Source organism: Lipotes vexillifer, unplaced genomic scaffold (assembly GCF_000442215.2).
Source record: "Lipotes vexillifer unplaced genomic scaffold, Lipotes_vexillifer_v1.1 scaffold24, whole genome shotgun sequence".
Taxonomy (NCBI): domain Eukaryota; kingdom Metazoa; phylum Chordata; class Mammalia; order Artiodactyla; family Lipotidae; genus Lipotes; species Lipotes vexillifer.
Window position 1 is genome coordinate 1,160,972 of NW_006782914.1, and position 27,766 is coordinate 1,188,737.

At 43.8% G+C, this 27,766-nt stretch overlaps 2 protein-coding genes across 5 annotated transcripts in view; one reads left to right on the forward strand and one right to left on the reverse strand.

Moving 5' to 3' along the window:
* HDC (histidine decarboxylase) overlaps window positions 1-15,429 on the forward strand; it is a 22,915-nt gene extending 7,486 nt beyond the window's left edge. The window contains exons 6-13 of one of the 3 annotated variants that reach the window (XM_007455535.1): window positions 2,345-2,479; window positions 2,729-2,872; window positions 3,344-3,410; window positions 4,275-4,437; window positions 4,513-4,603; window positions 9,947-10,045; window positions 14,124-14,225; window positions 14,361-15,429. In XM_007455535.1, the coding sequence (XP_007455597.1) occupies window positions 2,345-2,479; window positions 2,729-2,872; window positions 3,344-3,410; window positions 4,275-4,437; window positions 4,513-4,603; window positions 9,947-10,045; window positions 14,124-14,225; window positions 14,361-15,104 (1,545 nt within the window). In that variant the 3' untranslated portion in view covers window positions 15,105-15,429. The remainder of the gene's footprint in view (window positions 1-2,344; window positions 2,480-2,728; window positions 2,873-3,343; window positions 3,411-4,274; window positions 4,438-4,512; window positions 4,604-9,946; window positions 10,046-14,123; window positions 14,226-14,360) is intronic. The other 2 variants (XM_007455534.1, XM_007455536.1) reach the window with 2 other exon arrangements.
* Window positions 15,430-21,681: 6,252 nt separating this feature from the next.
* The window catches only part of SLC27A2 (solute carrier family 27 member 2), a 49,879-nt gene continuing 43,794 nt past the window's right edge, over window positions 21,682-27,766 (reverse strand). Inside the window, exons 8-9 of one of the 2 annotated variants that reach the window (XM_007455538.1) lie at window positions 23,077-23,207; window positions 21,682-22,160 (exon numbers count right to left, since the gene is read on the reverse strand). In XM_007455538.1, coding sequence (XP_007455600.1) covers window positions 21,984-22,160; window positions 23,077-23,207 — 308 coding nt within the window. In that variant the 3' untranslated portion in view covers window positions 21,682-21,983. The remainder of the gene's footprint in view (window positions 22,161-23,076; window positions 23,208-27,766) is intronic. The other variant, XM_007455537.1, reaches the window with a different exon arrangement.

Here is a 27,766-nt window from a genome sequence, read left to right on the forward strand (position 1 = left end):
TCTCATGTTTTCCATGGAGTTTCCCCCATGTCACTCACACCACCACCGTCCCTGCCAGCACCATCACCATTACCATCATAACTCTCATGACTGACACCACCATCACCGACGCCACCAGCTCCACCACAGTCCCCACTCCCACCTTTGTTGCCACTACCATCTTGACTTCCATTGCCTTTATACCATGGCCACGACTGTCTCCACTCTTCTTTTAGTTTTTCTTTAAAAAAAGTTAGAAAGTCAACACATTATCACATTTCTAGTATTACTTGATTCAAGTTTCTTAGTTTATAATCTGACATCTCCCCTCTCTTGTCCCATTTTACACCTTATGGTAAGTAGAAAAGAGAAGGCAAGTAGAGACTTCTTTCCCTCCCTCTTAGGTCCAGGAGATTTTTGGCAGTGAGACAAATTAACAATATAGATCGATGTATCTTATAATCCTGTCTTTTGAGTATCTGTCAAATGACAGTTGTTCAAATATTTCTTTTGTTATCAAGAGTAGTGCAGCATAGTGGAGCTTGAGGGGTGCCTCCTGTAGACCGTGCCCGTTGCTAGGTACTTTTGCATCTATAAACCCTTGCCATTCATGAGGGTTTGGTTCTGAGACCTTTGAGAACCCCCAGATTCTTGAATTATTCTGTAATGTGTAATTTTCTTGATCTTATGATATATAAGATAGAGAAATAATAATAATGATAATTCCTTCAAAAGGTGGATGTGAGGATTCAAAGATTTCTTCTATTAAATAAAAATAGCCATGCTGCCCTGAGATGAGAACTGGAAAGTTCGCTGGGCCCATTTGCTAGCTAAGTGACTCCCTCTCTCACTCCAGTCTTGTACCAAGATTAAAATCTGACCCTCACAAGAAAGCCAAATTACTGCACGTTGTGGACCTTCTGGGTTGTTAGCAGATAGTTATAGCTTCAAATATTATATCTGGAAAAACATGCTAAATGCCTGCTGGGCATGGTCTTGCTTTTCATCTAATTATCTCAAGAACCCTGTAGGTAAATAGTGTCATGCCCAATTTTTGAAATAAGAGCACTGAAGCTCAGAGAGGTTAAAAACTTGCTCCAGGTCACACAGCTGGTAAGTGGAAGAATGAGGATTCAAGCCTGACCCTGTCTAAATCCAAACCATGCTTTCTCTTGTATCCATCAGCCACATGAACTTGGTTTAGTTCTGTAACCTCTCTGAGCATCACTATTCTCATAGGTAGACAGGAATCACAAGTGTCGCAGGTTTGATAAGGAGCAAATGCGATAGCAGAAAGTGTTTTGTGAACTATGAATAGCTATACAGATGGAAGGTGGTATTATTATATTATTATTACTATTCTGCTGGCTTCCTTATTGTGGAGTAATTTTCAGCCACTGAATATCTTGTGGGATCTGGTCTATAGCATTTCCTGTGGCACGGTCTCTAGGCTTTTCAGCAGGGAGCAATCAGCTGTAGGTCACCTAAGGATTTCAAGAAGCAAAGACACCAAAGACTGAGCAAATGAATGATGAGAAACCATCAAGATTTCTGTGAAGTTTCTGAGGTGGCCCCCAGGATTCCCACAATCATGGCCAGAGCAATATCCTACCCAACCCTTTTTTGGTTAATCAATACTCCCACTCTGGCAGGCAGCTTAAAGGGATGCTCTCTATTTTATAAATGGAAACGAGCCTTTGGGAGAGGCAATATTAGCTCAAGGTCACAAGAGCCATCGGCAGCAAAACTGAGGCCAAAGTTATCTCTCAAGTAGGCCAGGACCCTCTCTCTCTGCGGTATCTCTGTGGAAACAAACTCCATTTCCACACCTAATACATTGAAAGTTCTTTTTTTTTTTTTTTTTTTAACTTGGGGAGCCATCGGCAGCAAAACTGAGGCCAAAGTTATCTCTCAAGTAGGCCAGGACCCTCTCTCTCTGCGGTATCTCTGTGGAAACAAACTCCATTTCCACACCTAATACATTGAAAGTTCTTTTTTTTTTTTTTTTTTTAACATGGGGAGTGAACATATCTACAAGCAGACTTGTATCTAGCATTCTCTGAACATTCTCTTTTTGGTCTTTGTGGCCTAATAAAGATGTTGAAAATTTGCTTTCATTACTTCCCTGAAAATTATAGGAGAGGGAGGCGTCCCAGGAATGCATAGGAAGTTGTGAATGTAGAATGTAGAATAGGCATGTGAGCTGGGGGGAAGGGCAACTCCTTAGGCAGGAGCTGTGTACTTCCTCAGGAATAGCTATTAAACACACACACCACACACACATACACACACACCTACAAAACCTGGGGCAGTTGCCAAGGGATTACATGGAGAGGCTGCCACTGGGAACCTTCTTGCATTGCAGAGCACAGTCAGTGAGTCCACCTTGATCGCCTTGCTGGCAGCAAGGAAGAACAAAATCCTGGAAATAAAAGCGTCTGAGCCCGGGGCGGATGAGTCTTCCCTGAACGCCCGGCTTGTTGCCTATGCCTCTGACCAGGTGAGTTGCCCAACATAAGCCAAACCTTCAGGTAGGGCTTGACTTCTGGAGTCTTAGTCCTTGAGTGATTTCCCTGTAGACATGAGCCCGCTGGGTTCAGGGCAGCCCAGGCCTCAGAGGTTGTCCAAGGAACCCTGGGGGAAGACAAACGTCAAATGTTGTGTTTGCTTCCCTTCGTCTGGTTTCAGCAGTTTCTGGGAGTGCTCATTCCAGGATGACTCTGCTAACAGCTTTCCATTGTCCTTCTAGGCCCACTCCTCGGTGGAAAAGGCTGGTTTGATTTCTCTGGTCAAGATGAAATTTCTGCCTGTGGATGACAACTTCTCACTCCGAGGGGAAGTTCTTCAGAAAGCCGTCGAGGAAGACAGAGAGCAGGGCTTGGTGCCTGTCTTTGTAAGTCAGACCACGTTCTGAGCTTAGAATGATAGAGCTGGGAAGTGAGGAAGGAATTTTGGCAGAATTCAGGTAAGTAACATGCTGCAAACAAGAGCAGAAAGGTCCTCAAATACAATGTTTTACAATTTATGAGTTAGTGTGCTAGGAAATAAATTTTGTGGGTCAGAGCCAACATTAAAAGAAGAAGAAAAAAAAAGAAATAGAACGGAAAATATGAGAGTACGTTCCTGTGTTGAGAATATGCATTGTTTGGTAAAACTTTTATTTCAAATACACATGTGTATATGTCCTAGGTTGCTATACAAAATGTATTTCTTACTGTGGGTCATGGTAAAATACAGTGTGAAACATACCCTGTTCTAGTGGAATGGGTGGGGTTGATAATATCTGTGAAGAAATCTTTTTTTTCAGGTCAAATGTGTCACACGAGCCCACCTTCCCATGTTAACTTCCTCTGTTTTCCTCCAGGTCTGTGCCACACTGGGGACCACTGGGGTCTGTGCATTTGACCGCCTGTCAGAGCTGGGCCCCATCTGTAAGTGTGTGCCCTGTCTGGCTAGGAAGACAAGTAATAAGTTTTAAAATGTTCCCTAGAGCAAGAGCCTGGAAGCAGCTCAGTGCAATTCTCTGGTCCCTCCGTGGTCAATGCACAGAGCGTAGGGAGAGCCACCAGAGGTCATGAGTACCTTCTTCCAGATAGCCAGGTCACTGCTTTTCCCAGTGGTGGGACCAAGGGTTAGAGCTGACCCCCTTGCATCCTGTCCTCAGAGGCAACAGTGGGAGGACCTCAGGTCTCTCACTCTCTCACTTGTATGTTGAAATCTGCTTAAAGCAGGACATATCCAAAACACAGGGTGAGTGAGTCATAGTGGAATATTTTCTAGTCTAGGCTGAGAAAATGAAAATGAAAAGGTAGGGTAAGGGAAGCCATGGGGTGAGGGGGAGATACAGGCAGAAAAGAAACCCAAATGTGATTGTTCAAAATCCTCAGACGAGAAACCCACTAGGAAAGAGAGACACCCCCTCTCTAACATTTGTATTAGATGCATTAACATTGCTCTCTGGGCCAGTGGTAAGTTGGTTTTTGTTCCAGAAAGCTCTGGGTGGAGGCCAAGAGGGTGTCGACCCTCTGGTCGGTGAGAGAAAAGGCCAGGGTGAGGCTCTGTAGGCTCTCCCTGCAGGAGTGGCTGTGCCTCACTCAGCCCCACTCCTTGCACTGACACCCTCCCCCCATGTCCACATGCCTCCGTGTCTCATTCAGCCATGGGCATCCTTTCCCAGCCCTTCCCTTGCAGCCCCCCAGCTGGATGGGCCAGGCAAGAGACGCCTTTTAGCTGGCTGGTGGCAACCCACTCCAACCCCCAGTGCCACCCCCAGTAGGTGATGTTTGCCTCCTCAGGTGCCAACGAGGGGCTGTGGCTCCACATCGATGCTGCCTACGCAGGCACTGCCTTCCTGTGCCCTGAGTTCCGGGGGTTTCTGAAGGGCATCGAGTATGCCGATTCCTTCACCTTTAATCCTTCCAAGTGGATGATGGTGCACTTTGACTGTACTGGGTTCTGGTGAGTGTGGCAGCCAAGCTCCCAGCCTGTGGGAAAGCCATCCTCAGCTACTAATGCCCATTTGGAAACCCACAGGGTCAAGGACAAGTACAAGCTGCAGCAGACCTTCAGCGTGAACCCCGTCTACCTCAGGCACGCCGACTCGGGTGCGGCCACCGACTTCATGGTGAGTGGCCAGGAACGGGCAGCACGGCAGCCTCTGAGATGGAAACGGCCTGAGTCTGATGAGGGTCTCCTTCCCTCACACGATGAGCCCATCCCATAATATTGCCACTGTGTACCTTTGGTTTCAAGCTGTGCCTAAGCATATAGAATGAAACCCAGAAAACTTTAAAAACCCTAGAGAATGAAACCAACCTTTGAGGTGGGATGCAAGTTTCCTGAGTATTTGTGGCATTTAAAAATTCTCCCAATTCCCTTCTGCCTCTGTCCTGGATAATCTTCTCTGCTCACTCCCTGGCAGCAGGGCAGGGTGGAGAATTTCCATGGATAGGAAAAGAGGCTCCTTCCTTAAACTGTTTTCATCCTTTTGTCCCCATCGAGGCACTGTGGGAGGCTCCACGGTGGGGATGGGGCAATAGTTATCCTTCCCAAAGCTCTAGACGCCTCCAAGCATTCCTGCCTTGCCCGCTAGCTGCACCTCAATCTCTAGACCCTGCCCACATTCTCAATCTGCACTATCTCCTGGGGAAACAACTGCTTCAGATTTACTCCTCAGTTTGAAGATGAGCCCTTCCTTTAATTGTAGGGGAGACAGGGATGTAAACTAATAAGTTACATATAACATGGCCAAGGCTAGGCAGAGTGAGATGAGCTTGATTTGGAATTCCATACCAGCAGTGGGCTTTTGGGAGACATGGTGGACCTCTCTCAGCCTTGACTTTCTCATCTGCAAAATGGAAATGGTGGCACTGATTTCACAGGGTATTGTGAGGCTGCAATGGGAACATACATGTAGATCACTTCTTACTGGGAATGTGGTACATGCTTAATAAATGGTAGGTGTGATATTTCTAAAAGCTCTACTTTTAAGCTGCAGAGATTTGTTATATAGCGAAGAGGTTAAAAACACAGATGAACTGTGTTTGAATTCTGGCTCCTCCATTTATTAACTTGTGTGGTCTTGGGCAAATGGCTTAAGCTATTTAGGTTTTCTCATCTGTAAAATGAGGGTGATAGTAACAGTACTAGCTTCTTAGTTAGGCTTGCTGTGAGGAATAAATGAATTAATACAGTGAAGCTCAGAGAGCAATGTCTGCCATCTGGGAGTCATTCTTTGTGAAGAGCTGGTTCTGTCTTCTCTCCTTGGGCTAAAGTTTCTTGCCCTTTTAGTCCTAAAATAATCACTGCATCATCTCTTGATTATATTGGTTATTCTCCCTCGGACCAGTTCACACTTCCTTTAGATTTTTGTTTTTAAAGCTTTTTTATTGGAATTTCAGGCAGTAAGCTTGTAGTGCTTGGGGAGGACCCTCCAAAGGTTGATAAAAATAGAAGAATAATGGTTCTTTCATCTCCACTGCCCTGTCTGATGGGTTTTCAGCACTTTTTGAATTAAAAAATTTTTCACAGCAGCCCAAGGGCCAGATACCTTTAGGGATAATTCTAGGTTTCTCCCCTGAGTGTGAAACAATGCCCTTTTTTCTTTTTTTAAAATTAACTAATTTATTTTTGGCAGCATTGGGTCTTTGTTGCTGTGCACGCGCTTTCTCTAGTTGCATCAAGCGGGGGCTACTCTGTTGCAGTGCGTGGGCTTCTCATTGCGGTGGCTTTTCTTGTTGCGGAGCACAGGCTCTAGGCACGTGGGCTTCAGTAGTTGTGGCTTGCTGGCTCTAGAGTGCAGGCTCAGTAGTTGTGGTGCATGGGCTTAGTTGCTCTGCGGCATGTGGGATCTTCCCAGACCAGGGCTCGAACCCGTGTCCCCTGCATTGGCAGGTAGATTCTTAACTGCTGCACCACCAGGGGATCCCAATGCCCATTTCTCTATAAGTGAACTTGGATCATCGTAACTTAAGAGCATTTTCTTCCCTTGGCCCATTTTGGATTTTATGTTACTTTTTTGTGTTTTTGTTTTTTGTCTGCAACAGTATCTCAGGATCTTTTTGTGGTTCATTCCCATCAGTTCGGAGATTTTACAGTGCTCTCTCTCTTCCAGATCACTTATAAAAATATTAAATTATACTTTTCTTAGCACTGGTCCAGAATGTGCTACTTTATCTTTTCCTTCCCTCACCTCTAGTCCTATGGCTTTAATTTTTAAGTCTCAAAGAAACTCCTAGAAAACTGAAGCTGCTGTCTGTTATGATCCTGGGTGTCTTCACTGCTACTTTGCCCCTTGATCCAAGCTCTTTTTCACCCAGATGGCTGAAGCTTTAAATAAAAGCTCAGCCATTTTGACATGAGCCAGAAATAGAGCAGCATCCTGGGAGAGAAGACTTAGGGACTTCATCCCTCAGGCCCTGGAGCCACCTAAAATCAGGGCTAGATTCTTCTGACATCAGGAAGCTCCCTCACCTCCCCCCAACTAGTGGAGGGGGAATTGATTGTTCTTGGCTGTGAGACCGGCAAAACCTTGAAAGGGAATGGCTTGAGTTAATGTCCAAATTTCCTGTTCCAGCTTGAGTTAATGTCCAAATTTCCTGTTCCAGCAGAAAAATATCTGCTAGAACCACCCTGCTGGGTCAGCATGGATTGGTTTTGGAATACTGACAAGAGGAACAACTGGGGATATGGTCAGACTGTAAAGAAATCAAAATTAAAATCATCTCTGCCTCTCATTTAACTGGCTCATGAATTATTGTAGTCAATTGGCCATAACCATCTGGAAAACAATGTTTTCAGAGGCCACTATTATCCATTCATTAGTCTCCATCTGGAGTGTCCATCTAACAAAGGGTGGAGTTGACGCTCTCCCTGTTACAGGGAAAAGAAAGTCCCCATGCTGGTCCTCAGCCCTGGAGTTTTTTGCTTGGAAATCCAAGGCTTTGTGCTTGATATAGAGAAACACTGTCCATCAACAATGTTGATGGTGGACAAGGGGTCATGTCCAAACTGTGCCTGGGTCAGGAAACTGGGACAAAGGATGAAGGTGTGCACAGTTTTGAGGATTAGGCAATCCTGTGGAGGAACAGATAAATATTCGATGGGAAAAATATTTATTTTTTGTCAACAGAAATTGTGGTGATGCTTTCTGACATTTGAGGAAGAGGTCATTAGAAATCACACTACTCATCAGAATAATTGCAAATGTGTGCTAAACCCTTTGCTCTGTTTACAGATCTGAGAAATCGATTTGGAATTGGTTTGAAAATTTTCAGACCTTTGGTGCCCGCAACCTTGAACTTTAAGCTCTGTTGAATTTGGTCATCAGGAACAGAGAGTCAGTTTTAGTCTAACAAAGGCCAAGATATAGATGTTTATTTGCAGTCTGAGGGCTGGTGTCCTCCTGAGGGCATAGAACATCACAGGAAAAATAAGGTCAGGACAGTGAAATTAAATAATAATCATCTTGGTTCTAGGCAGAAACACCATTGTGATTTGTGGCTCACATTTTTATCATCTAAATAGCCAGGACTTATTGACAACTTCCTGTGAAGCTCTTCACCCTGGTTCTCCTCACACCACATCCCTGGAGGTGCTGTTCATTCTTTGTCTCACGAGGAGCCAGTGAGGCGGCAATGCCCAAGTAAGAGGTAGAGATGGAGGAGAAACTGAGGTCTGTGAGGCTCCAGCATCTGAGCTCCTGAACCCTATACTTTACATTTTTGTGGGGAAGAGAAATCCAACTCTATTTTCTGCTATTCAAGGTAGATTAGGTTCTTTTAGAGAAAAAACGTATTGCCCCTATCTTGAATTTCAGCCTGGAATGAAATTTTTTTTTTTTTTTTACATCTTTATTGGAGTATAATTGCTTTACAATGGTGTGTTGGTTTCTGCTTTATAACAAAGTGAATCAGTTATACATATACGTATGTTCCTATATCTCTTCCCTCTTGCGTCTCCCTCCCTCCCACCCTCCCTATCCCACCCCTCCATGCGGTCACAAAGCACCGAGCCGATAAAGCACTGAGCTGATCTCCCTTTGCTATGCGGCTGCTTCTCACTAGCTATCTAACCTTACGTTGTTAGTGTATATATGTCCATGCCTCTCTCTTGCCCTGTCACAGCTCACCCTTCCCCCTCCCCATATCCTCAAGTCCGTTCTCCAGTAGGTCTGCGTCTTTATTCCTGTCTTACCCCTAGGTGCTTCATGACATTGTTTTTTTCTTAAATTCCATATATATGTGTTAGCATACGGTATTTGTCTTTTTCTTTCTGACTTACTTCACTCTGTATGACAGACTCTAGGTCTATCCACCTTATTACAAATAGCTCAATTTCGTTTCTTTTTATGGCTGAGTAATATTCCATTGTATATATGTGCCACATCTCCTTTATCCATTCATCTGATGATGGGCACTTAGGTTGTTTCCATCTCCAGGCTATTGTAAATAGAGCTGCAATGAACATTTTGGTACATGACTCTTTTTGAATTTTGGTTTTCTCAGGGTATATGTCCAGTAGTGGGATTGCTGGGTCATATGGTAGTTCTATTTGTGGTTTTTTAAGGAACCTCCATACTGTTCTCCATAGTGGCTGTACCAATTCACATTCCCATCAGCAGTGCAAGAGTATTCCCTTTTCTCCACACCCTCTCCAGCATTTATTGTTTCTAGATTTTTTGAAGATGGCCATTCTGACTGGTGTGAGATGATGTCTCATTGTAGTTTTGATTTGCATTTCTCTAATGATTAATGATGTTGAGCATTCTTTCACGTGTTTGTTGGCAGTCTGTATATCTTCTTTGGAGAAATGTCTATTTAGGTCTTCTGCCCATTTTTGGATTGGGTTGTTTGTTTTTTTGTTATTGAGTTGCATGAGCTGCTTGTAAATTTTGGAGATTAATCCTTTGTCAGTTGCTTCATTTGCAAATGTTTTCTCCCATTCTGAGGGTTGTCTTTTGGTCTTGTTTATGGTTTCCTTTGCTGTGCAAAAGCTTTGAAGTTTCATTAGGTCCCATTTGTTTAATTTTGTTTTTATTTCCATTTCTCTAGGAGGTGGGTCAAAAAGGATCTTGCTGTGATTTATGTCATACACAAAAATAAACTCAAAATGGATTAAAGACCTAAATGTAAGGCCAGACACTATCAAACTCTTAGAGGAAAACAGGCAGAACACTCTATGGGATGAAATTTTTAAAGCAGCATTTAAAGCAAAGTGTCTTCTCCTTGGTCCAGGGTCATGGACTTGGTTTCTACCTGTGCTGCTCTTGGACAAGGGTTTGGTCACATGACGAGGTAGCCTTTGTGTATCTTGCCTTGGCTTCTCCTTAGCAACAGCCTCGGGCATCATGGTGACACTGTGCATCCCTGGAGGGTTGTGCAGACAACAGATGATAAAGCTCAGGAGTGTGTGTGGGAGGAGCAGGGGTCCCTGTCTCTAACCATGGCACTGTGCTCCTTTGTTCTAGCACTGGCAGATCCCCCTGAGCAGGCGGTTTCGCTCTATTAAACTCTGGTTCGTGATCCGGTCCTTCGGGGTGAAGAATCTTCAAGCGCACATCAGACATGTATGTAGTGGGCAGGCCTTCGGAGGAGCCCAGGCTTGCTTTGTGGCCTAGTGGGGAGGAAGGCTGGTTTCTGCTCGCAGACCTTTCCGGGGGGATGTGTGATGTATGGCTCAGGTGCCTGGGCCTGTTTGTGAGCTCCTGGGACTTGATGATTCAGGGCAGCCATCTGTTTGCTAGCTAGAGGATCACTGAGCAGAACATGACACTGAGGGCTGTCTGGTGTCTGTCCCCCACCTGACTGTCTCACCATCCCTTCTGCTATCATCGAGCACTGGGGAGGGATAGCCCGAGAGCCTAGTTTGCAGAGAATGAAATAGAAAGTAAATCAAAGGGCAGCTTGTGGCCAGGGTAGGAGACTATCTCTTAAAAAATTGCTCTGATTGTCATGGCTGTCTGAAAATTTTAGTCACTATTATGGTTATGCCAGAAACAGGGCTCACCTGGCTTGGACATGTAGACCAGCAAGTCTGGAAGAAACACCCCTGCATGATGTCAAGAGGTATTTACTGAAGGCATATATGGTACAATTTATTTCAACTCAATTCAACAACACAATTATTGTGCTTGGAAAGAGACCCAGAGGTGAATGAGACAGGCACAGTCCCTCTGTCATAGGCTTCATGGAAGGGGTGGAACTTAACTAAGAATTTTGGTCAGCAGCAATTTTCTCTCATTTTTATGAGTGCCTATGAGAAAGACAAAGTTATTGATAAATACAAGAGGGTTACTCCAAAGATGTTCCTCTGCGTGTCTTTCCCTGGCCACCTTTCCTCTAGGGAATTCCGTCCTCATTAAGCAAACACAAGGCCAAATGCAGTGGTTGAATCAGTATGTATGACTGGCTTACTGTTGGTAACTTTACATTTGTTTATCAACATCAAGGTGTTGGTTAACTGGATGTTTATCAATGAGTGGCTGTCACCCAGGGACATTAGGCATTTTTGCTCTCTCTCTATCCTCAGACTCGAGATGGGAAAGTAGGTAGCTGGGGGATGAGGTGGTGGAGGTTACAGGTTATCATTTGCTTCCAACTCAGGACTGGATATTCAACGTGCAGGTGCTGGCTAATTACCCTCATGCTGCCTGTCCCAACTCACAGCCCTGAATTCCCATCGGCTCCCCTTTGCCTACAGTAGGCCCAGACTCCTGGCCCTGGCTTTCGAGGAGGACCCAGTTATCAGCCTCTAAGCTCAGCCTTCTCACTGACCCATTCCAGCTCCATCCTCAGTGTGCCTCTGCACCTTCACCTGTGCATTGCCCTCTCTTCTCCAAATGTTGCTAATGGATTAGTTTCCGCTTCTCCCAGGAGCTTCCCTGACTATTCCATCTGCCCTGTCTCTGCTTACTCGGCGTTCCTAGGACCACCTACTCAAGCACACTTACAAAACTGAGCTCTAAAAGCTACCAATGTCCCACAAAAGTAAAGGGTGGAGCTAAAATGAAGTTGTTTGATGTGGGTTAATTTTATCTCTTCAGCTTGACTGCGATCATAATTAGTTTTACTTACACAGTGTCTTAAAGAAAGAACTTATAGGGTTTCATTAGGTTCTTACAGCAATGCTTGGGGCAGTCATCCTGATGAACCCCATTTTATGGGTGAGGCTCAGAGATGGTAACTGCCCTGCTTAAGAGAGGAGGGCCTCCTTTCTTTACAGTTCTGGGCTATTTTCTATTATGTGAGCTCTTGAAAGTCATATAAAACCAAGTTGTGTATCTCCCTGTTATAGATTAGTGCTTTAGAGAATGGGATATGGGTTTGATTTTTTTAGTTCTACCCTTTACTGTTTGGTGACCTTGGACAAATTATTTAAACTTTCCGTGTTTGCCTTCCTAATTTATAAAATGAGAAATGATAATACCTCTCTCAAAGGTTTATGGTGATGATAAACAATACACATAGAGCCCTTACTTAGTGCAAGACCTAATATTCCACTAAGTACTCAAATATTTCCTATTCCCATTTCCACCTCCTCCCCCTTCCCCTCCCCCTTTCCTCTCCTTTTCTCCTCCTCCTTCTCCAATTCTTCCTTCTTCTAATGATAATAATTCAGCATTGTCCTCACCATCATCTCCTATCACCTACAATAAAAGGGGTTTGCAAACCATTTTCTAAAAGACAGAGAGTAAATACCTTTGGCCTTGCAGGCCATATGGTCTCTGTTGTGAGTATTCAAGTCTGTCATTGTAGCACAAAAGCCACCATACACAGTAGTTAACCAATAGGCAGTGGCTGTGTTCCAAAGGACTTTATTTACAAAAAAAACGGGTGTGAAGGAGGTGGGGCTCTATTTGGCCTGGGGGCTGCAGTTTGCCCGCCTCTGCCCTAGGATGGTACAGGGCACACTGGTTGTAGCCCTGCTTTCATCTCCCGTAAAGGTAGGTGGTTTCTGGTGGCGGGATGCTGCCTGTGCTCTCTCCTCTCTCCTCTGGCCCCTCTTCTCTCTTGCTGCCAAGAGCGTGTGTTACAGGAGACAACAGAGCATGGTAGGGGGTACGCTTGGCGACCAGAGACCTGCATTCTGCCACTGCTACCTTGGGGACGCCACTTCCCTTTGTCTCTTTCTAGAAAATGAAGAGGTTGAACAAAGATGACTTCTGGCTCTCTTTCCTTGCTCAGAAGTATCAGTTTCATGGTCTTTGGCTAGCCTGATTCTGGATCTGTACCTGAGATGTCTTACTCATGTAGACTTAAGAAACATTTACACAGAAAGATCTCACAATTGGCAGGACAGGATGGAAATGGGCCTGGAGGGAAGGAGGCACAGGGGAGAATCATGACAAAATTAGAAAGTAAACTGCAAAAGTGTAAAACAGTGAGAAAACATTTAGCAGCGGGCTTTCCCAGAGAGAGCCTTATGACTTGACAATGAAAAATGCTTAGGTGGGGATTGGAGACCATTTTAAACAGACCATGCAGTGGAGAGAGAAAGTGGTTCTGGATCGGGTTTGTAGCAACTTGTTAGCTAAATCCTTTGACTTCTCTTGAAATAGAGTACCCAGTATGAGAACCAGGTGATAGCCATTACTTAGAAAATATTTTGTTGAGATCCTTCTGGATGCCTGGAGAAATTTTTAAAAATGAAAGAAAGGGCAAGTCCTGTCCTTGTTTAGTTAGTAATACTAAGTAAAAAAAATAGGAAATTAAAAAATTATAACTTCAGTGAAAGATTAATATGGTACAAAGCTTTAAAACATTTTTATTGCGGTAAAATATAGATAACGTAACATTTACAACTTGAACCATTTTTAAGCATACAATTCAGTGACATTAAGTACATTCACAATGTGTGCAACTGTCACTGCTGTCTATTTCCAGAACTTTCCCCATCATCCCCAGCAGAAACTCTGTACCCATTAAACAGGTTTAAAGCCTTCTCCATGGTGTACATGGGTATGATACGTAAAAATATGTTCTTTGTGGAATGTCAGAAAAACGGGGATGAAGGGCATTTGAGGTGAAAAGGTCTGAGAGGCAAGGGGAAGATGTCGACTTAGGATATGGGGGCAGGGCTGCTGACAGCTCACATGGTGCCTTTATGTACAGGAGAAACAAAAGTCTCTTCCTCTGAGCATCTGTGGCCCGAAAGAGGCACCTGGCTGGGAATGCAGAACATGGGCTGGGTTGTGGCCCCTGCTAGCCCTCTTGGCTTGTCTGTAAGCCAAGATATGTGAAGCCGGGATATGAGGGTACATTGCCTTGATGGCAAAGCACATGCCTTCTGGGACTTCCCTGGTGGTCCAGTGGTTAGGACTCTGCGCTTTCACTGCCGCGGGCCCGGGTTCAATCCTTGGTGGGGGAACTAGGATCCCACAAGCCTTCTGGTTCTGGGGGTGGATTGAAAGAGGCCCCTGAGACATGAGTTCTCAAAGTGGAGCTAATGTGGCAAGAAATAGGGAGCCATTGGAGGTTTTATAGTTTGGAATATGAGCAAAATCAAATGGAGAAGAAAATCAGGCACTTAGGTCTCTATAGTTCAAAGGTGTGACTGGTTTAAACCCCTTTAACAGTGTGGAAGTTTACGCACGGTCGTCTGTTGCCTGTTATTAATCTCAGTTCTCTCGATGTTCACAATTCCAGGGTACTGAAATGGCTAAGTATTTTGAATCTCTGGTCAGAAACGAACCTTTCTTTGAAATTCCTGCCAAGAGGCACCTTGGCCTGGTGGTTTTTCGTCTAAAGGTAATGCCATCTTCCATCTCATGTGAAGGATGTTATTTGGTAATTTTCAGCCTCTTGGAAATGTAAATACTGGGCTTCTGGAGATGCTTACAGGGAATGTGATACAGACTTTACTTCTCTTTATCCTTCAAACAGGGTCCTAATTGCCTCACAGAAAGTGTGTTAAAGGAAATAGCTAAAGCTGGCCGTCTCTTTCTCATCCCAGCCACTATCCAGGACAAGTTGATCATCCGTTTCACTGTGACATCCCAGTTCACCACCAGGGATGACATCCTGAGAGACTGGAATCTCATTCATGATGCTGCCACTCTCATCCTGAGTCAGCACTGTACTTCCCAGCCTAGCCCTCAGTGGGGGAACCTCATCCCCCAAACCAGGGGCCCCAGAGCCTTGGCCAAGGAACTGTCCTTTCCATCTGTCAGCGGGGCAGGAGATGACCCAGACCAGGCCAGGAAGATCATCAAGCAGCCTCCACATGTGGGAGCCAGCCCCGTGAGAGGGGAAGGCAGCCGCCACCTTGAAACCCTGCTGGACCCACTTGATGACTGCTTTTCAGAAGAGGCCCCAGACCTCACCAAGCACAAGCTGTCCTCCTTCCTGTTCAATTATTTGTCTGTGCAGAATAAGAAGGCAGTGCGTTCCCTCAGTTGCAACAGCGTGCCTGTAGGCGATCAGAAGCCACTGCCCACAGATGGCTCTGTGAAGAATGGCGGCTCCTGCCGGGTCAGAATCTTTTCTAGGTTTCCAGAAGAGATGATGATGCTAAAGAAAAGTGCCTTCAGAAAACTAATCAAGTTCTACAGTGTCCCCAACTTTCCTGAATGCAGCTCTCAATGTGGGCTCCAGCTGCCCTGCTGCCCTCTGCAGGCAACGGTTTAGACCAGGGGGTTCAGCCAGAGTCCATGAATGTGTTTCAGGGAGTCTCTGAAGCCCTCAAAATTGTATGCTGAATTTATGTGCTTATGTTTATGTGCATTTTTCTTGGGAGAAAGCCAACGATTTCTTATCAGATTCTCATGACCTATGATAGGATACAAATAGAGAGTTTAAGCCAGCATGATCCAGAAGATTCCAGCAGGCTGGTCAGAGAGAAAGGGTCTAGGGTGGTGTATTGACAGGCAGCTTCTGTGGTTTAGCTTGTGACACTGAAACTTTCAAGTTTCATGAAATATAATGTGGAAATAAATTGTGCTTGTCCCTGAAAAAAACATATCCTGTGTCACTTAATTGACCACTGAAATATTTGTTTTTCTTTTCCATTATGGTTTACTACAGGGTAAAATATAGTTCCCTGTGCTATACAGTAGGACCTTGTTGTTTATCCATTCTATATATAATAGATTGCATCTTCTATTCCCAGATTCCCAAACCATCCTCCCCCAACCATGCCTTGGCAACCTCAAGTCTGTTCTCTATGTCTGTGAATCTGTTTCTGTTTCATAGATAAGTTCATTTGTGTCATATTTTAGATTCCACATATAAATGATATCATATGGTGTTTGTCTCTTTCTGACTTACTTCACTTAGTATGATAATCTATCCATGTTGCTGCACATGGCATTATTTCATTCTTTTTCATGGCTGAGTAATATTCCATTGTATATATGTACCACATCTTTATCCATTCATCTGTCAATGGACATTCAGTTTGTTTCTATGTCTTGGCTATTGTAAATAGTGCTGCTATGAACATTGAGTTGTATGTATCTTTTTGAATTATAGTTTAATCAGATATATGCCCAGGAGTGGGATTCCTGGGTCATATGGCAACCCTATTTTTAGTGTTTTGAGGAATCTTCATACTGTTTTCCATAGTGGCTGCACCAATTTACATTCCCATCAACAGTGTAGGAGGGTTGCTTTTTCTCCACATCCTTTCTAGCACTTATTGTTTGTGGACTTTTTAATGATGGCCATTTTGACTGGTGTGAGGTGATACCTCAATGAAGTTTTGATTTGCATTTCTCTAAGGATTAGTGATGTTGAGCATCTTTTCATGTGCCTTTTGTCCATCTGTATGTCTTCTTTGGAGAAATGTCTGTTTAGATTGGGTTGTTTGTTTGTTTTGTTACTGAGTTGTATGAGCTGCTTGTATATTTTGGAAATTAAGCCCTTGTTGGTAGTGTCATTTGAAAATATTTTCTTGCAGTGTATAGGTTGCCTTTTCATTTTGTTTATGGTTTCCTTTGCTGACCACTGAAATAATGATTAGCTAACCGGGCATGTTCTGGAACCTAAATGAATGTACTTAGGGATTTTGCTTTTCAGTATGCTGAAGATTTGACTTTAATTGTGAGAAAAAGAGTTTGGAGGAGCCCTTGGTATGAAGGCAGACAGCTTGAATTAGGCACTGTGGCTTACAGTTTATAAATGAGAAAACGGAGGCCACACGTCACACAGCTTATACATGGGCAAACCCAGGTCTCCTTGTCCTCAGTAAAGCCCATGCTATTCCCAGCAGACCATACTGTTCACGGTTGTCCTTGATCAGAAGTTCACCATTCAGCAGACCCCTCTAGTCCTTCACTGCTGTTAAATGTTCCGTCTCTCAGTTTGGAACTTGTACATTTTTTTTTTTCCTGCACACTATAGTCAAGTAAAAGCTGTGCTCACAAGCAGCTTACCCATGGTGAGTTCATAGGCCAAAAAAATCATTTTCTTTCCATTTCAGATGGTGCTTTTACAGGGAGTGGTTCTGAAATTGGTTATATTAACAGTGTTAAAGGTAAACAAAGCTGGCCACTAGTTAAAGTAGTAAGGACAGATTTTTAATCAGTAATAACTACTGCAATAGAAAAAAGAGTCTGGCGTGAACTGGGCTCAACTTGATTTGTACAGCAGTCACTGGGCATTTTAGAGGGAGAATGGGGGAACAGGAAGGATGCACGCAGGGACTTAGTAGAGTCAGGGAAGTGAAAAATTACAAAAAGCAGGAAGAGGGGGTTGGTCCATGGGAAGCCCATCTGGGTTTGCTAACTGATGCTTATGGAAGTTAGCCTCCTACCCTCCCACAGAGGCTGGGGGTCAGGGGCCCTATCTTCAGGTGTTGGCTGGAATAAACGGTAAATCTTTTGGCAGCCTTGTGTTTTCTCAGGCAGGCAGTTTAAGGGGATGTAGGATCATCCCAGGGGTGTGGCCTTGAGCTGCTAGAAATTATGCTACTGTTTTGTTCAAGTCTTTATAGGCCAAGGTTGAGGCCTAGTAGGGAGGAGGGCTCAGAGGAGCCTGGGTAGAGTTTGGTCGGGGAGAGAATCTTTGTCAAGACCTTATAGTTTCCATATTACCCTTGTTCTCAATCGGTGGTTGCAGAACTTTGCTGCATACTGTAATCACCCGGGAGTCTTTAAAAAAGTACTGATGCCTGGCTCTCACTCCCAGAAATCTTGATCTAACTGTTATGAGATGGGCCTGGGCTTTGGGATTTTTGACAGCTCCTCAAGTGATTCTAATGTGCAGCAATGTTTGAGAAGCACTGTTCTAGAGCTGCTTGCTGTTCCGAGGGATGCGGGCAGTAGAAGCATTGGCATCCCCAGGTGCTTCTTATGCACCTTAAAACTTGAGAAGCCCTGCTCTAAGCCAGTGGTTCTCAAATTGAGCCTGCGTCAGAGTCACCAGCAGGGCTTGTTAAAACATACATTGCTGGGCCTATCCCCAGTGGTTCTGACTCAGTGGGTCTGGGGTGGGGTCTGGTCATTTGCATGTCTGACAAGCTCCCAGCTGATGCTGATGCTGCTGGTCTGGGACCACTCTCTGGTCTTCTGTCAGTGCTAGGCGGGAGCTTAGCGATGTCAATGAGCTGTGTGACTTTAGGCATGTATGTCACCTCCCCAGGCTTTTTTTTTTCTTTTATCAGACAGAGGTTTGACTAGACACTCTCTAGGATTGCTTTTAGTTTTGCTGTAGCAAATAATACGTATTTGTGTATCTAGTAAATAGACACTGTTAATGTGAGTTTTCAAGAACAATTGCAGGCTGAAGGTGACAAAGTGCTGCTTTCTACTAGGCCTTTCCTGACGCCTGCACTTTGAGTCACACCAGATCTAAGATCTGAGCTTCAGTTAATAAAAGATAATCCATGTCCGAGGAAGGGAAGTATTAACTAAGCACACATGATGTGTAACTCAGGATGTTTTTCTGTCTGTCAGTGGTTTACCAAAATGCAGCCCCCGATCAACAGCACCAGCACCACCTGGGAATTGGTTAGAACTGCAAATTCCAATTCTAATTTCAACTCTGGGGTATGGGCCCATCAGTCTGTGTCTTAATAAGACTTCTTGGTGAAGGTGACTCTCAGTGCTCAATTTTTTTTTTAAAGCTTTAAATAGTTTATTTTAGACTGTATCAATCTCCTAAGTCCTCTCTTACAAAATTCTTTCTCTAGATTAATGACTATTATGATGAAAGTGTCACTCTTTTCATTATAAATTCAACTATTGAAAAATACCTTTAAGAGTTAAGGTATTTTTTGAATTGTATTTTATTTATTGTATACAGCAGGTTCTTATTCCTTATCCATTTTATACATATTAGTGTATATAGGTCAATCCGAGTCTCCCAATTCATCAGTGCTCAAGTTTGAGATTCACTGCTGTGACTGAACTAGGAGACTCAGATCATCTATTTAGCTCATCCTCTCTGCCTCCAACATGCCTCCCCTAGTGCCCACGCACATATAGCAAAGATTGCATAGGGAGCCAGATGTTTATCAGGATTGCTTGACGAAAAAGCAGTAGATAATTATTGCCTACCTGGTGCCAGGCACTGGGAATATAATGATGAGCAAAATAGATGGACTCTCTACTCTCATGGAGCTTACAGCTTCATAGAAGCATGACATCTGTGCATAGGGAAATTGCCAATCATAATGGAATGCACCATCAGCTATATATCCATATTACAACATGGCTCTCTGTGTGCTCTGGGGAGACGGCACCCACATCAACTAGAAGACCTGGGTTGGCCAGTCGGCCCGCTTCCCCTGGAACAGTGCCGCAGTGATGCTGAGGGACACCTTTCCTGTTGGCTGTTTCTTTACAGTCTTCGTGCAGCCCCACCAACTGTAGTGACAAAATAATTATTTTTGAAAAGTTCAGACACATGGAAAAGACTCTGGCCTTCCTTCTAGGGGTCTTTCCAGTCAGCTTTCTTTGAAACCCTGATATGACTTCCCAGATAGAGGCTTGGAAAACACCATCATACTGCGCTGAGCTCATCTCTTGGTCCTTAGCGGGGACCCACTAAATGCTCGTGGAGCTGATGTACGAACGAGCAACACGTGTAACAGATCATCTCTCAGGGAGGGTCACTGTTTTTATACCGATTCTTGTTAGCTTCCATTTCAGATTCTGACATTTACTAGTTTTACCCCCAAATTATTTTGGTTTGGAGACTCATTATATGAGTTTTGGTTTGGAGACTCATTATATGTCCCCAAACAATACACCTGAAATCAGAGATCTGTTGAATGATTTACATGGGTATCAGCATATTAAAAAACCCACTTGTACTTTCAAATGAGGAAGATGACTTGTACAGACATTTCTACGGACACAATTTTTGACCCTTTTAAAAGAGAAAAATCTGTCTTTAAAGTTGATTATCTGTCACAGGATGGCTTGACTTTGTTTACACATATGCAAACCCAGGTATTGAGGATATTGTGCTGGTGTCTCTATCCGTCCCAATAGAGCTGTGGTTCCTGGCCTCAGTCATGGAGGTTTGGGGGAGCGAGAGACTGAGGAAGCCATCCGGCTGGGAGGGAGAGTTTCTGAGTTTCTAACTGGGAAGTCAAAGATGTGGGTCAAAGGTGGTCAGGCCCCAGCAGGCTTTGGTTCCAGAACACTACTGTTCTGGATATTGGTGTAAGTGCTGACCTGTCACCCAAAAAAGATGTCCCCTGTGACACAGAATGACATCACAGCTTTAACAATCTCTGCTTACAACCCGATTCACTTTAACAAGATTCCAAGTAACACAATTGCACAATGTTATACTTTCAAAAGCAAAGGCTGAGCTATTTCCCATCACTTGGGTTAAAATTTTCACAGGGAGATCAATAAAGCAAAAGCAGAGATACCTAGAATTTTGCAGAAATTCCCAAATGCTGACCCATAAGCAACAGTTGTTCTAAATTGTTGCCTAAATTCACAGAGATGCAGTGATATCCAGAGTTTTCCTTAGGCCATCCTCAAGTCCCTCATGCATATTAAGTGCTCAGGGAATGTTTACTGTTGGGCATAATGAGTGGGATTCTGGTCATGAGTCTTCTTAGGAGTACCCTCTAAAAAAGTGGAGAGAGTTTAAAAAATATTTCTAATACTGTGCTGGGGGTGGGGATGGCCACCCCTCATCATGTATCATTGAGAATCCCTGAATACATTTGCCTGGGGCTTTTCAGGGACTAAATTGAGGGAGAATTAGGCCTCCTTTCTAGCTCCTCGTCATCTGAAGTTGTTCTCTAGGGAAGGAAACTCTACCTGTTTTAGGGAGGCTGGGGTGAACTAGAGTCACACTTCCTAGATGTGAACTTAGTGAGCATGATGCTCCTGTGACCTAGGACAAGCTCTAGTAAGGAATATGTCATCTTGAGGGCCACCACCAAGGACCTGCTCCTGGAACTCTGTGACTGACACATGCAGAGCTTATGGGGTTCTACTCAGAAAGGGTGGCAGCTGAGTGTAAGGACAAAGAGCCTGTCTGAGAGAGCTCCTTGCTGTTCCCAGATCCTCCTGTGCCACGCCAAAAGCCCTTGGTCCTTGAACAGGCTCTCTGGCCGGAGACTGGCTGTGGAGTGAAACCAGCTCTAGACTGAGGAGCACGTGAGCCTGGGGGTGCGAGCTGGACTTCTGGGACTTCTCTGGTGCACAGTTGCATTTTCTTTGGGGTGAGTGGAAATTATAAAAAATGTGACTTTACATGTTAAAAATTGGGAGATTCACATAAATATTTGGATTTCTGTTTTGTGAATAATCAGATCTTGGAAGTACCTGGGCTGTATAGCTCCATAACAATAATCAGCTGACTGAAGCTGCGTCGTGGCTGTCCCCAAGTTTTCCACGTTCATTTGGGACCTGCTCTTCTCATCCGCGTTACCAATACAAATCCTGAAGACACTTGAGTTTGCAACCCTTGATATAGCTAAAAAGTTTGCTGGATACCTTTTATGTCTAGAGCTCTGATGCTCTAGACTTAAGCTCCTTCAAAGACTATAGGTGGCTTTATCATTTGTTGGCTAATGCTGTAGACAGTGGCCAGGATGCTTCTGGGGGTAGGGTTGGCCTTACACTAGAGCTGGATTTCCATTGGGTTGTTCACTGGGAACCTACCCCCTCACCTCCCAACTCCTTACCACTTTTTACTTAGAATACCATTAGCATTATAAAGGGGACACCTGTGAAAAATTGCCAATGATACTGTCAGGCTCAGCGTTCGCATTTAGAATCAAGTCAGGACGAAGTGCCATTGCGTATGTTGGTGTTCATCTATTTTTATTACATATTTTAAAAAATAGCATCCTCCCTCTAACAAGCTTAGTTTGCAAATACAAACAGTAGGTGCAAATTGAAAAACAATTATATATAAATCTTTTCACTTGCAAAGGTTCGGGTGTAATTTTAAAAAGTCTCTCCTTACTGGTATGCATAAAAAAATTGCACTGCACAATCTTCAGTCAAATTAAAGTGGGATTATATCAAGTGGCTGTACTAGGTCCATTCAGTTTCTTTCTAGAAATACACTGAGTTACCCTCCTGGTAATATTCAGAGTTTCAGGGTTTTATCATTAATGGCGTTGTAAATGTGCTCAGTCATCGGCACATACATTTCTGCTTTGTCATCCAAGAAATACAAGGCATCTTTTATAACTGCAGGGTTAAAACCCTCTTCCATGAGGGTCACTTTTCGGTGTTTAAAAGTTCCAGTGATCTCAATGGTGTCCTGAAAAACATCAAACAATCATTTGAGAGCTGTGAAAACAGGTTCTGTGTGATACCAAGCTACTGTCTTCAGAATCTCCACTAGGGGGCCCTCTGTGGAGGTATTTTTCCTTCCTTTAAAGCTTGACTATCACGTGGGGAGGGAGGCTGCAGACAGTGGAATACGGAGCAGAAGAGTCTGTCACTTGGTGAGCTTCCAGTATTACTGGAGTATTCTGATTAATGGTGGGGTGGGGAAAGGAATCATCTACACACAGACAACTTTTTTTTTTCAGCCTGTTTGTGACACTGAAGACCAGTGATGGTCTCTCAACCATCACTGTAAAGCATATGCCAGTGTTTTATGAACATCAACAGAAATAACCGTTTAACCTTAGCAATATCTGGTAATCTAACACTTCTTTTCTCAAATCTTCAGCTACAGAATCACAGAGCTCACGGTCCGAAAGTGAGAGTGTTAAACTAAGGGGTTAATGTTTGAGAAAAAAAAAAAAATCTCTATCCGTGACAGTTTAACCTTTGGTAGTTCCTACTGGCTAATGATGCCCAATTAAAGTTCACATCATGGAAAGGTGCAGGGCTTCAGGGGATTTTTCCATTCTTTAAAACTGGAAACAATAAGTAAGAGGGTCGGAGCATTTCTATTTTATGTGTTTGTTATACCTCGTCAAACAGACTTTGTGAGTTATTTGCTAACACTGTTGCTGAATGAACTGCCTGTGGTTTTAGGGAAAAAGGGATTAGGATTTGGTTTTAGCTAGCTATATTTTCTGGTATTTCTGCTTCCTCATTTAGCTTCCTGAAAGGGTAGTGAAAATTTGGCCTTTGGGCTCGCCATGGTAGAATAGGAATTGTCCCCTTAGATGCAGGTGTCTCCAAGATAGAGGATAACTGAACTTTATAACAAGGGGTTTCACCTGTATTCTTAGAAACCGGGGCCTTGCATAATTGGGCAGGTAATCGGCCACATGCTTAAAGAGTTTCCTTCCATCAAATTCATGGTCTTCCTTCATCTTGATGGAGGCCATGCCAATTCGACCCTCGTGACCTAGAGTTAAAGTGAGAAAAAATTAGGTGGGTTGTAGCTATTTATTTTATTTATGATAAAATAAATGACCTTTGCTAGGTCAAAGAACAGAGTACTGAGACAGCATTATGGCATGGGTTTCTTTTGGATAGCTGGAATTTTTATTTCAAATATATGTTGAAGTTAAATTCTAAAGTGAATTAAAGATAACAAAACAACAAGCTATACATTGATTGAATCTTTATTACATGCCAGGTCCTTTACTAAGTGTGCTTTATGTACATCACCCAGGACTCCAGGGAGCCCACAACTGGCTGTATCAGACATCCAGTAGGGAGAAACACAGTTTTCTGTTTGTAGTCTGGTGCGGCAGGACCTAGTACCCTTGGCAATGGGTCTGCGTGTTCAAAGTCCACTTTTGTAAGATACCACCTAAAGCATTTTTGGTTCATAAAGCAAATTTTGGCATAAATTATTTGGGGTTGCCACCACAGCTTATACTGCAACATGGTGGCTCAGACATGGGATCGCGACACTCCTTTGGGAGTGTCCTTATTTAACCCGCACGACAACGTTATGAAGAGGTACAAAGGTTATCTCCATTTTACAGGTGAAGAAACTGAGGCTTAATGACATTAAAAGACTTGTTCCAAAAAAAATGACATTAAAAGACTTGTTCCAAAAAAAAAAAAAAAGACTTGTTCAAGTTCATGCAGCAAATACTAGGCAGGGCCAGAAATGGAATTGAGGCAGGCTGGCTAGAGATCCTGTGCTTATTGACATCATCCTTCTTGGCAGCCTAGATGTAAACACCAGAATGGGAAAAAGGTTGAACTAGTGGCTAAAAAATTTTTTGGACTCTGTGAAAAACCCTTGCTCCCCTGTCAAGGATAACTGGGCTCAGGTTGTTCTTTGGGTCGCAGGTCAGGTCTGTTGTGCTTCCAGGCACAAATGTTCACCTCTGAGACATATAATCCCGGGTCCTAATAGCTTTGCCTCTGCATTTCAGAGAGGCTGCAGGACAAGAGGGTGAAGGCAGATCAAGGTTGAGTGGTATGTGCCCACCGCACCCCCGCCTCCCCACCTGGATGCCTTCTAGTCCAGAGAGGTTGTGCTCTCCACAGGGTAAACAGATCCTAACAGCTCTTTCTTCCCGGTGTTTAGAACAATTACCATTGTTTTCTTGTGAGGACAGTGGTAATTACATATTAATACCTCTTCTAGCGATCCGGCAGACCCGGTGGGAATCCAGGTCCACTTCCCTGAGCTACTTAACTGTAATCAGAGAGGGGGAAGGAGCTGCCCTTCGTCACCTGGGACCCAGCTTTCGAAATCTCTCCCATGGTGATTGTGTGTTTACCCATGACTCTAAAGAAGGCAGAAAACAAGAGGAAAAATTATAAGAAAGGAAATGCATCCTCATTTGCTTTGCCTCATATCTGAAGGAGGGAGGCAGGGCACCATACCCTCTTTCTCTAGGGGTCCCTGGTAGCTGTCTCAAAGGTACCGGTCTCAGGAATCTTGAATGTCTCCAATGAGCTCCTTTTAGAATTAAGGCAGAGGCTGATGCAACAGAAATCTTCAGTGTCAACTGGCTCCTTGCTTCTTGCTCTGGCAGAGGTAATGCCCAACCGAGAGGCAAATGGGGCTGTTGGATCTCAGGTCTCTGTCCTGACTCCCAGAGGTTGGCTGGGGCTAGTTCAGCTCCAGGGGGAAGATTCCTGTCTGCAGCATTTCGGGCCAGAGGTTCTCTAGAGTTGCACTATCCAATATGGTGGCCACTGGTCACATGTAGCTATTAAAATTAATTATAATTAAATAAAATGAAAAATTCAGTTCCTCAGTTGCACTAGCCACATTTCAAGTGCTCAACAGCCATATGGTAGCTATTGGCTACCATGCTGGACAGTGCAGATACAGAACATTTTCAGAACACTGCAGAAAGTTCTATTGATAATATAAAGCTCTAGAGAGTAGTTTGGCAGTTCTGGTGTCATCTCTATTCTAGGCCCAAACTTATCTTCCTGGTCCAAAGCTGAGATATGTGAAGGCCTTGTTCAGCCCTTTGGTAGTGAGAATCACCCTGGTGGACGGATGCCTTTCTCTAGATAGACCTGCCACATTTCTAGGCTGCAAGAGTGGCACTGAGAATCACAGAATCTGAAAATAGGAGAGACTTTAGGGTTCATCTCTATAATCTTTCACTGCTGTAAGAATTCTCACAGGATCCCAGGTGGACAGCCAGCCTCTTTACACATCCCAGTTGGTGGGACATTGTCTACCCCAGGAGACAGACCATTCTGTTGTTGGTCCCTCTGGCTACAGGAGAGTTCTCAGGCTAAAATTTGCTCCCTGGTCATTTCAATCCATCCGTTTTATTCTGCTCTCCAGCGCAACATAAACACAGCTGCTCCTTGTTCTACCTGACTTGTCTCCCAATCATTTGAAACCCATTAGCCTCCTCTTCTTTGTTCTATATCAATGGCTCCTAAACTTTACTGGGTGGTAGACCCACTTGGGAATTAAAAAAAAGACACAAAGATTTAGTCCCAAACCCCAGATCTGGGCTTTAAAAAGTTTCCCAGATGATTCTGATGACTGGCTAAATTTTCCGAACCGCTAGGCCTCCAGGCTTCTCAGACTTCAGTGTTTTTTAAAAATTGTGGTAAAACATACAATTCATTATTTTAACCATTTTAAAGTATACAGTTCAGTGGCACTTAGTACGTTCACAATATTGTGCAACTATCACCATATCTAGCTCTAGAACATTTTCATCACTCCAAAACCAGGCTTCATTTGTTTTAAGAATCACTGGAGGACTTGTTAAAACACAACTCCCTGGGCCCCACCCCAGAGATTCTGGTTCAGTAGTTCTGGGGTGGGCATTTTTAACATGAGAAATATCAAATTTTTAACAAGCTCCTGGGCGATGATGCTGTTGCTGGTCCAGGGACCCTACTGTCAAATGAAAAAAATGCACAACGTGAGAGTTGTGAGTTAAATTTTATTTGGGGGCAAAACGAGGACTATAGCCTGGGAGATAGCACTTCAGATAGCTCTGAGAAACTGCTGCAAAGAGGTAGGGCAGAAGGTCAGTATACATGGGATTTTAGTGAAGGGGGAGTACATGCAACCAGGCACATATTTTTTGCAGAAGGTATCTGCTAGTCTCACAAAGGTCACTGCTAGTCACGAGGAGCGGATGTCACCATGAAGGATTTTAGTGCTTTTCTAGATATGAGGAGATGCAAGAATTGGGCTCATAAAATCTTCTCCTGAAAAATATCTTTCTGAAGACCTGTTCTGCCAGTTTTTCCCAGAGCACAGAGTGCCTCATTCCTGATCTCCACCTTGAACTCCTTTCAGGGCGTGTTGAAGGTCAGCAGCTACAGTGACTCGTAATTTGATCCTTGTAGATGGCAAGTGCCAATTTGTAGGTGACACCACTTTGAAGAGCAGTGGATTAGACCTTTCCATTCCATTTCCCATATTCTATTACCTTCTCATACTCATTCTTTTGTATTGTTACTTTAAAAAATCCAGCATTTAGAAAGGCATGCAACATATTCCAGGTGGGGTCTATGAGAGGCCAGCATGGTGCCATGGCTGACAACCACAATATGGGCCCTTGTGTTAATTCAGCCTGAAATCCAACATGAGAAGTATTCTGCACCCTTCAGACTCTGACCTGAGATGTGGCTACACTTCCTGTCAAGTCATTGTCACCGGGTTGGAGAGGAGCAGGCAAGATAAAGCCTCAAATATTCTTTAAAAAATAAAAGAACAGCACAATGTCATGTGAAACCATCAAAGCTCAGGTAAAAGGGACTATGGGATTTCCATTTTGAGTATAGATGAGAATCCCAAATACTGAGTTCTAGGGAATACCAATTCCCCTAGTACCTTATACTTGGATAGTGATTTGGAAGTTTTAATTCTCTCTGACATCTATAATTAAAATGATTTATTTTCATGACAGCCCTCATGTACGTGTCTGATAAATATACATTTAGTATTTATGTAATTAAAATGAATTAGTTTTCTCGACAATCTTAACTGCAGGATTGGTATTATCTCTAATTTAGTGATTTGTGTGAAGTCAAACAGCCAGCAGTTGTTGGAGCCAGGACCCAAAATCAGACCTCACCCTCCCCACTCTGCTGGCAGAGGCAGATCTGCAGACAGAGGCTTGGTGACAGCACTTTGTGTGATGATTCTGAAACTCAGTGGAGCAAGCTGGGGTCAGGGACTTGGTTTAAAAGAAGAGTCTGGAAAAACTCAGCTCCTTCCTGGCTTTTTTTCCTCTAGCAACGGCACTTGCTCTTATTTGTGCCTCCCAGTTCAGAGGCCAAGATATCACTTCCAAGCTCTCAAGCATGATACCTCTTTTCTTGAGGCATGCCAAATGCTGCATGGACCCTGCATCATGGAGAGATTTAGCTTGCTTGAGAGCCCAAGAACAGCTGGGGAGTGAACCACAGAGGAAGGCCAGGTTCAGATGTACTGACCTGTCTGATTTATAATACATAAACCAGACATAAGTCCCTTACTCCCAGGAGGCTGGGAAAGAGATGGTT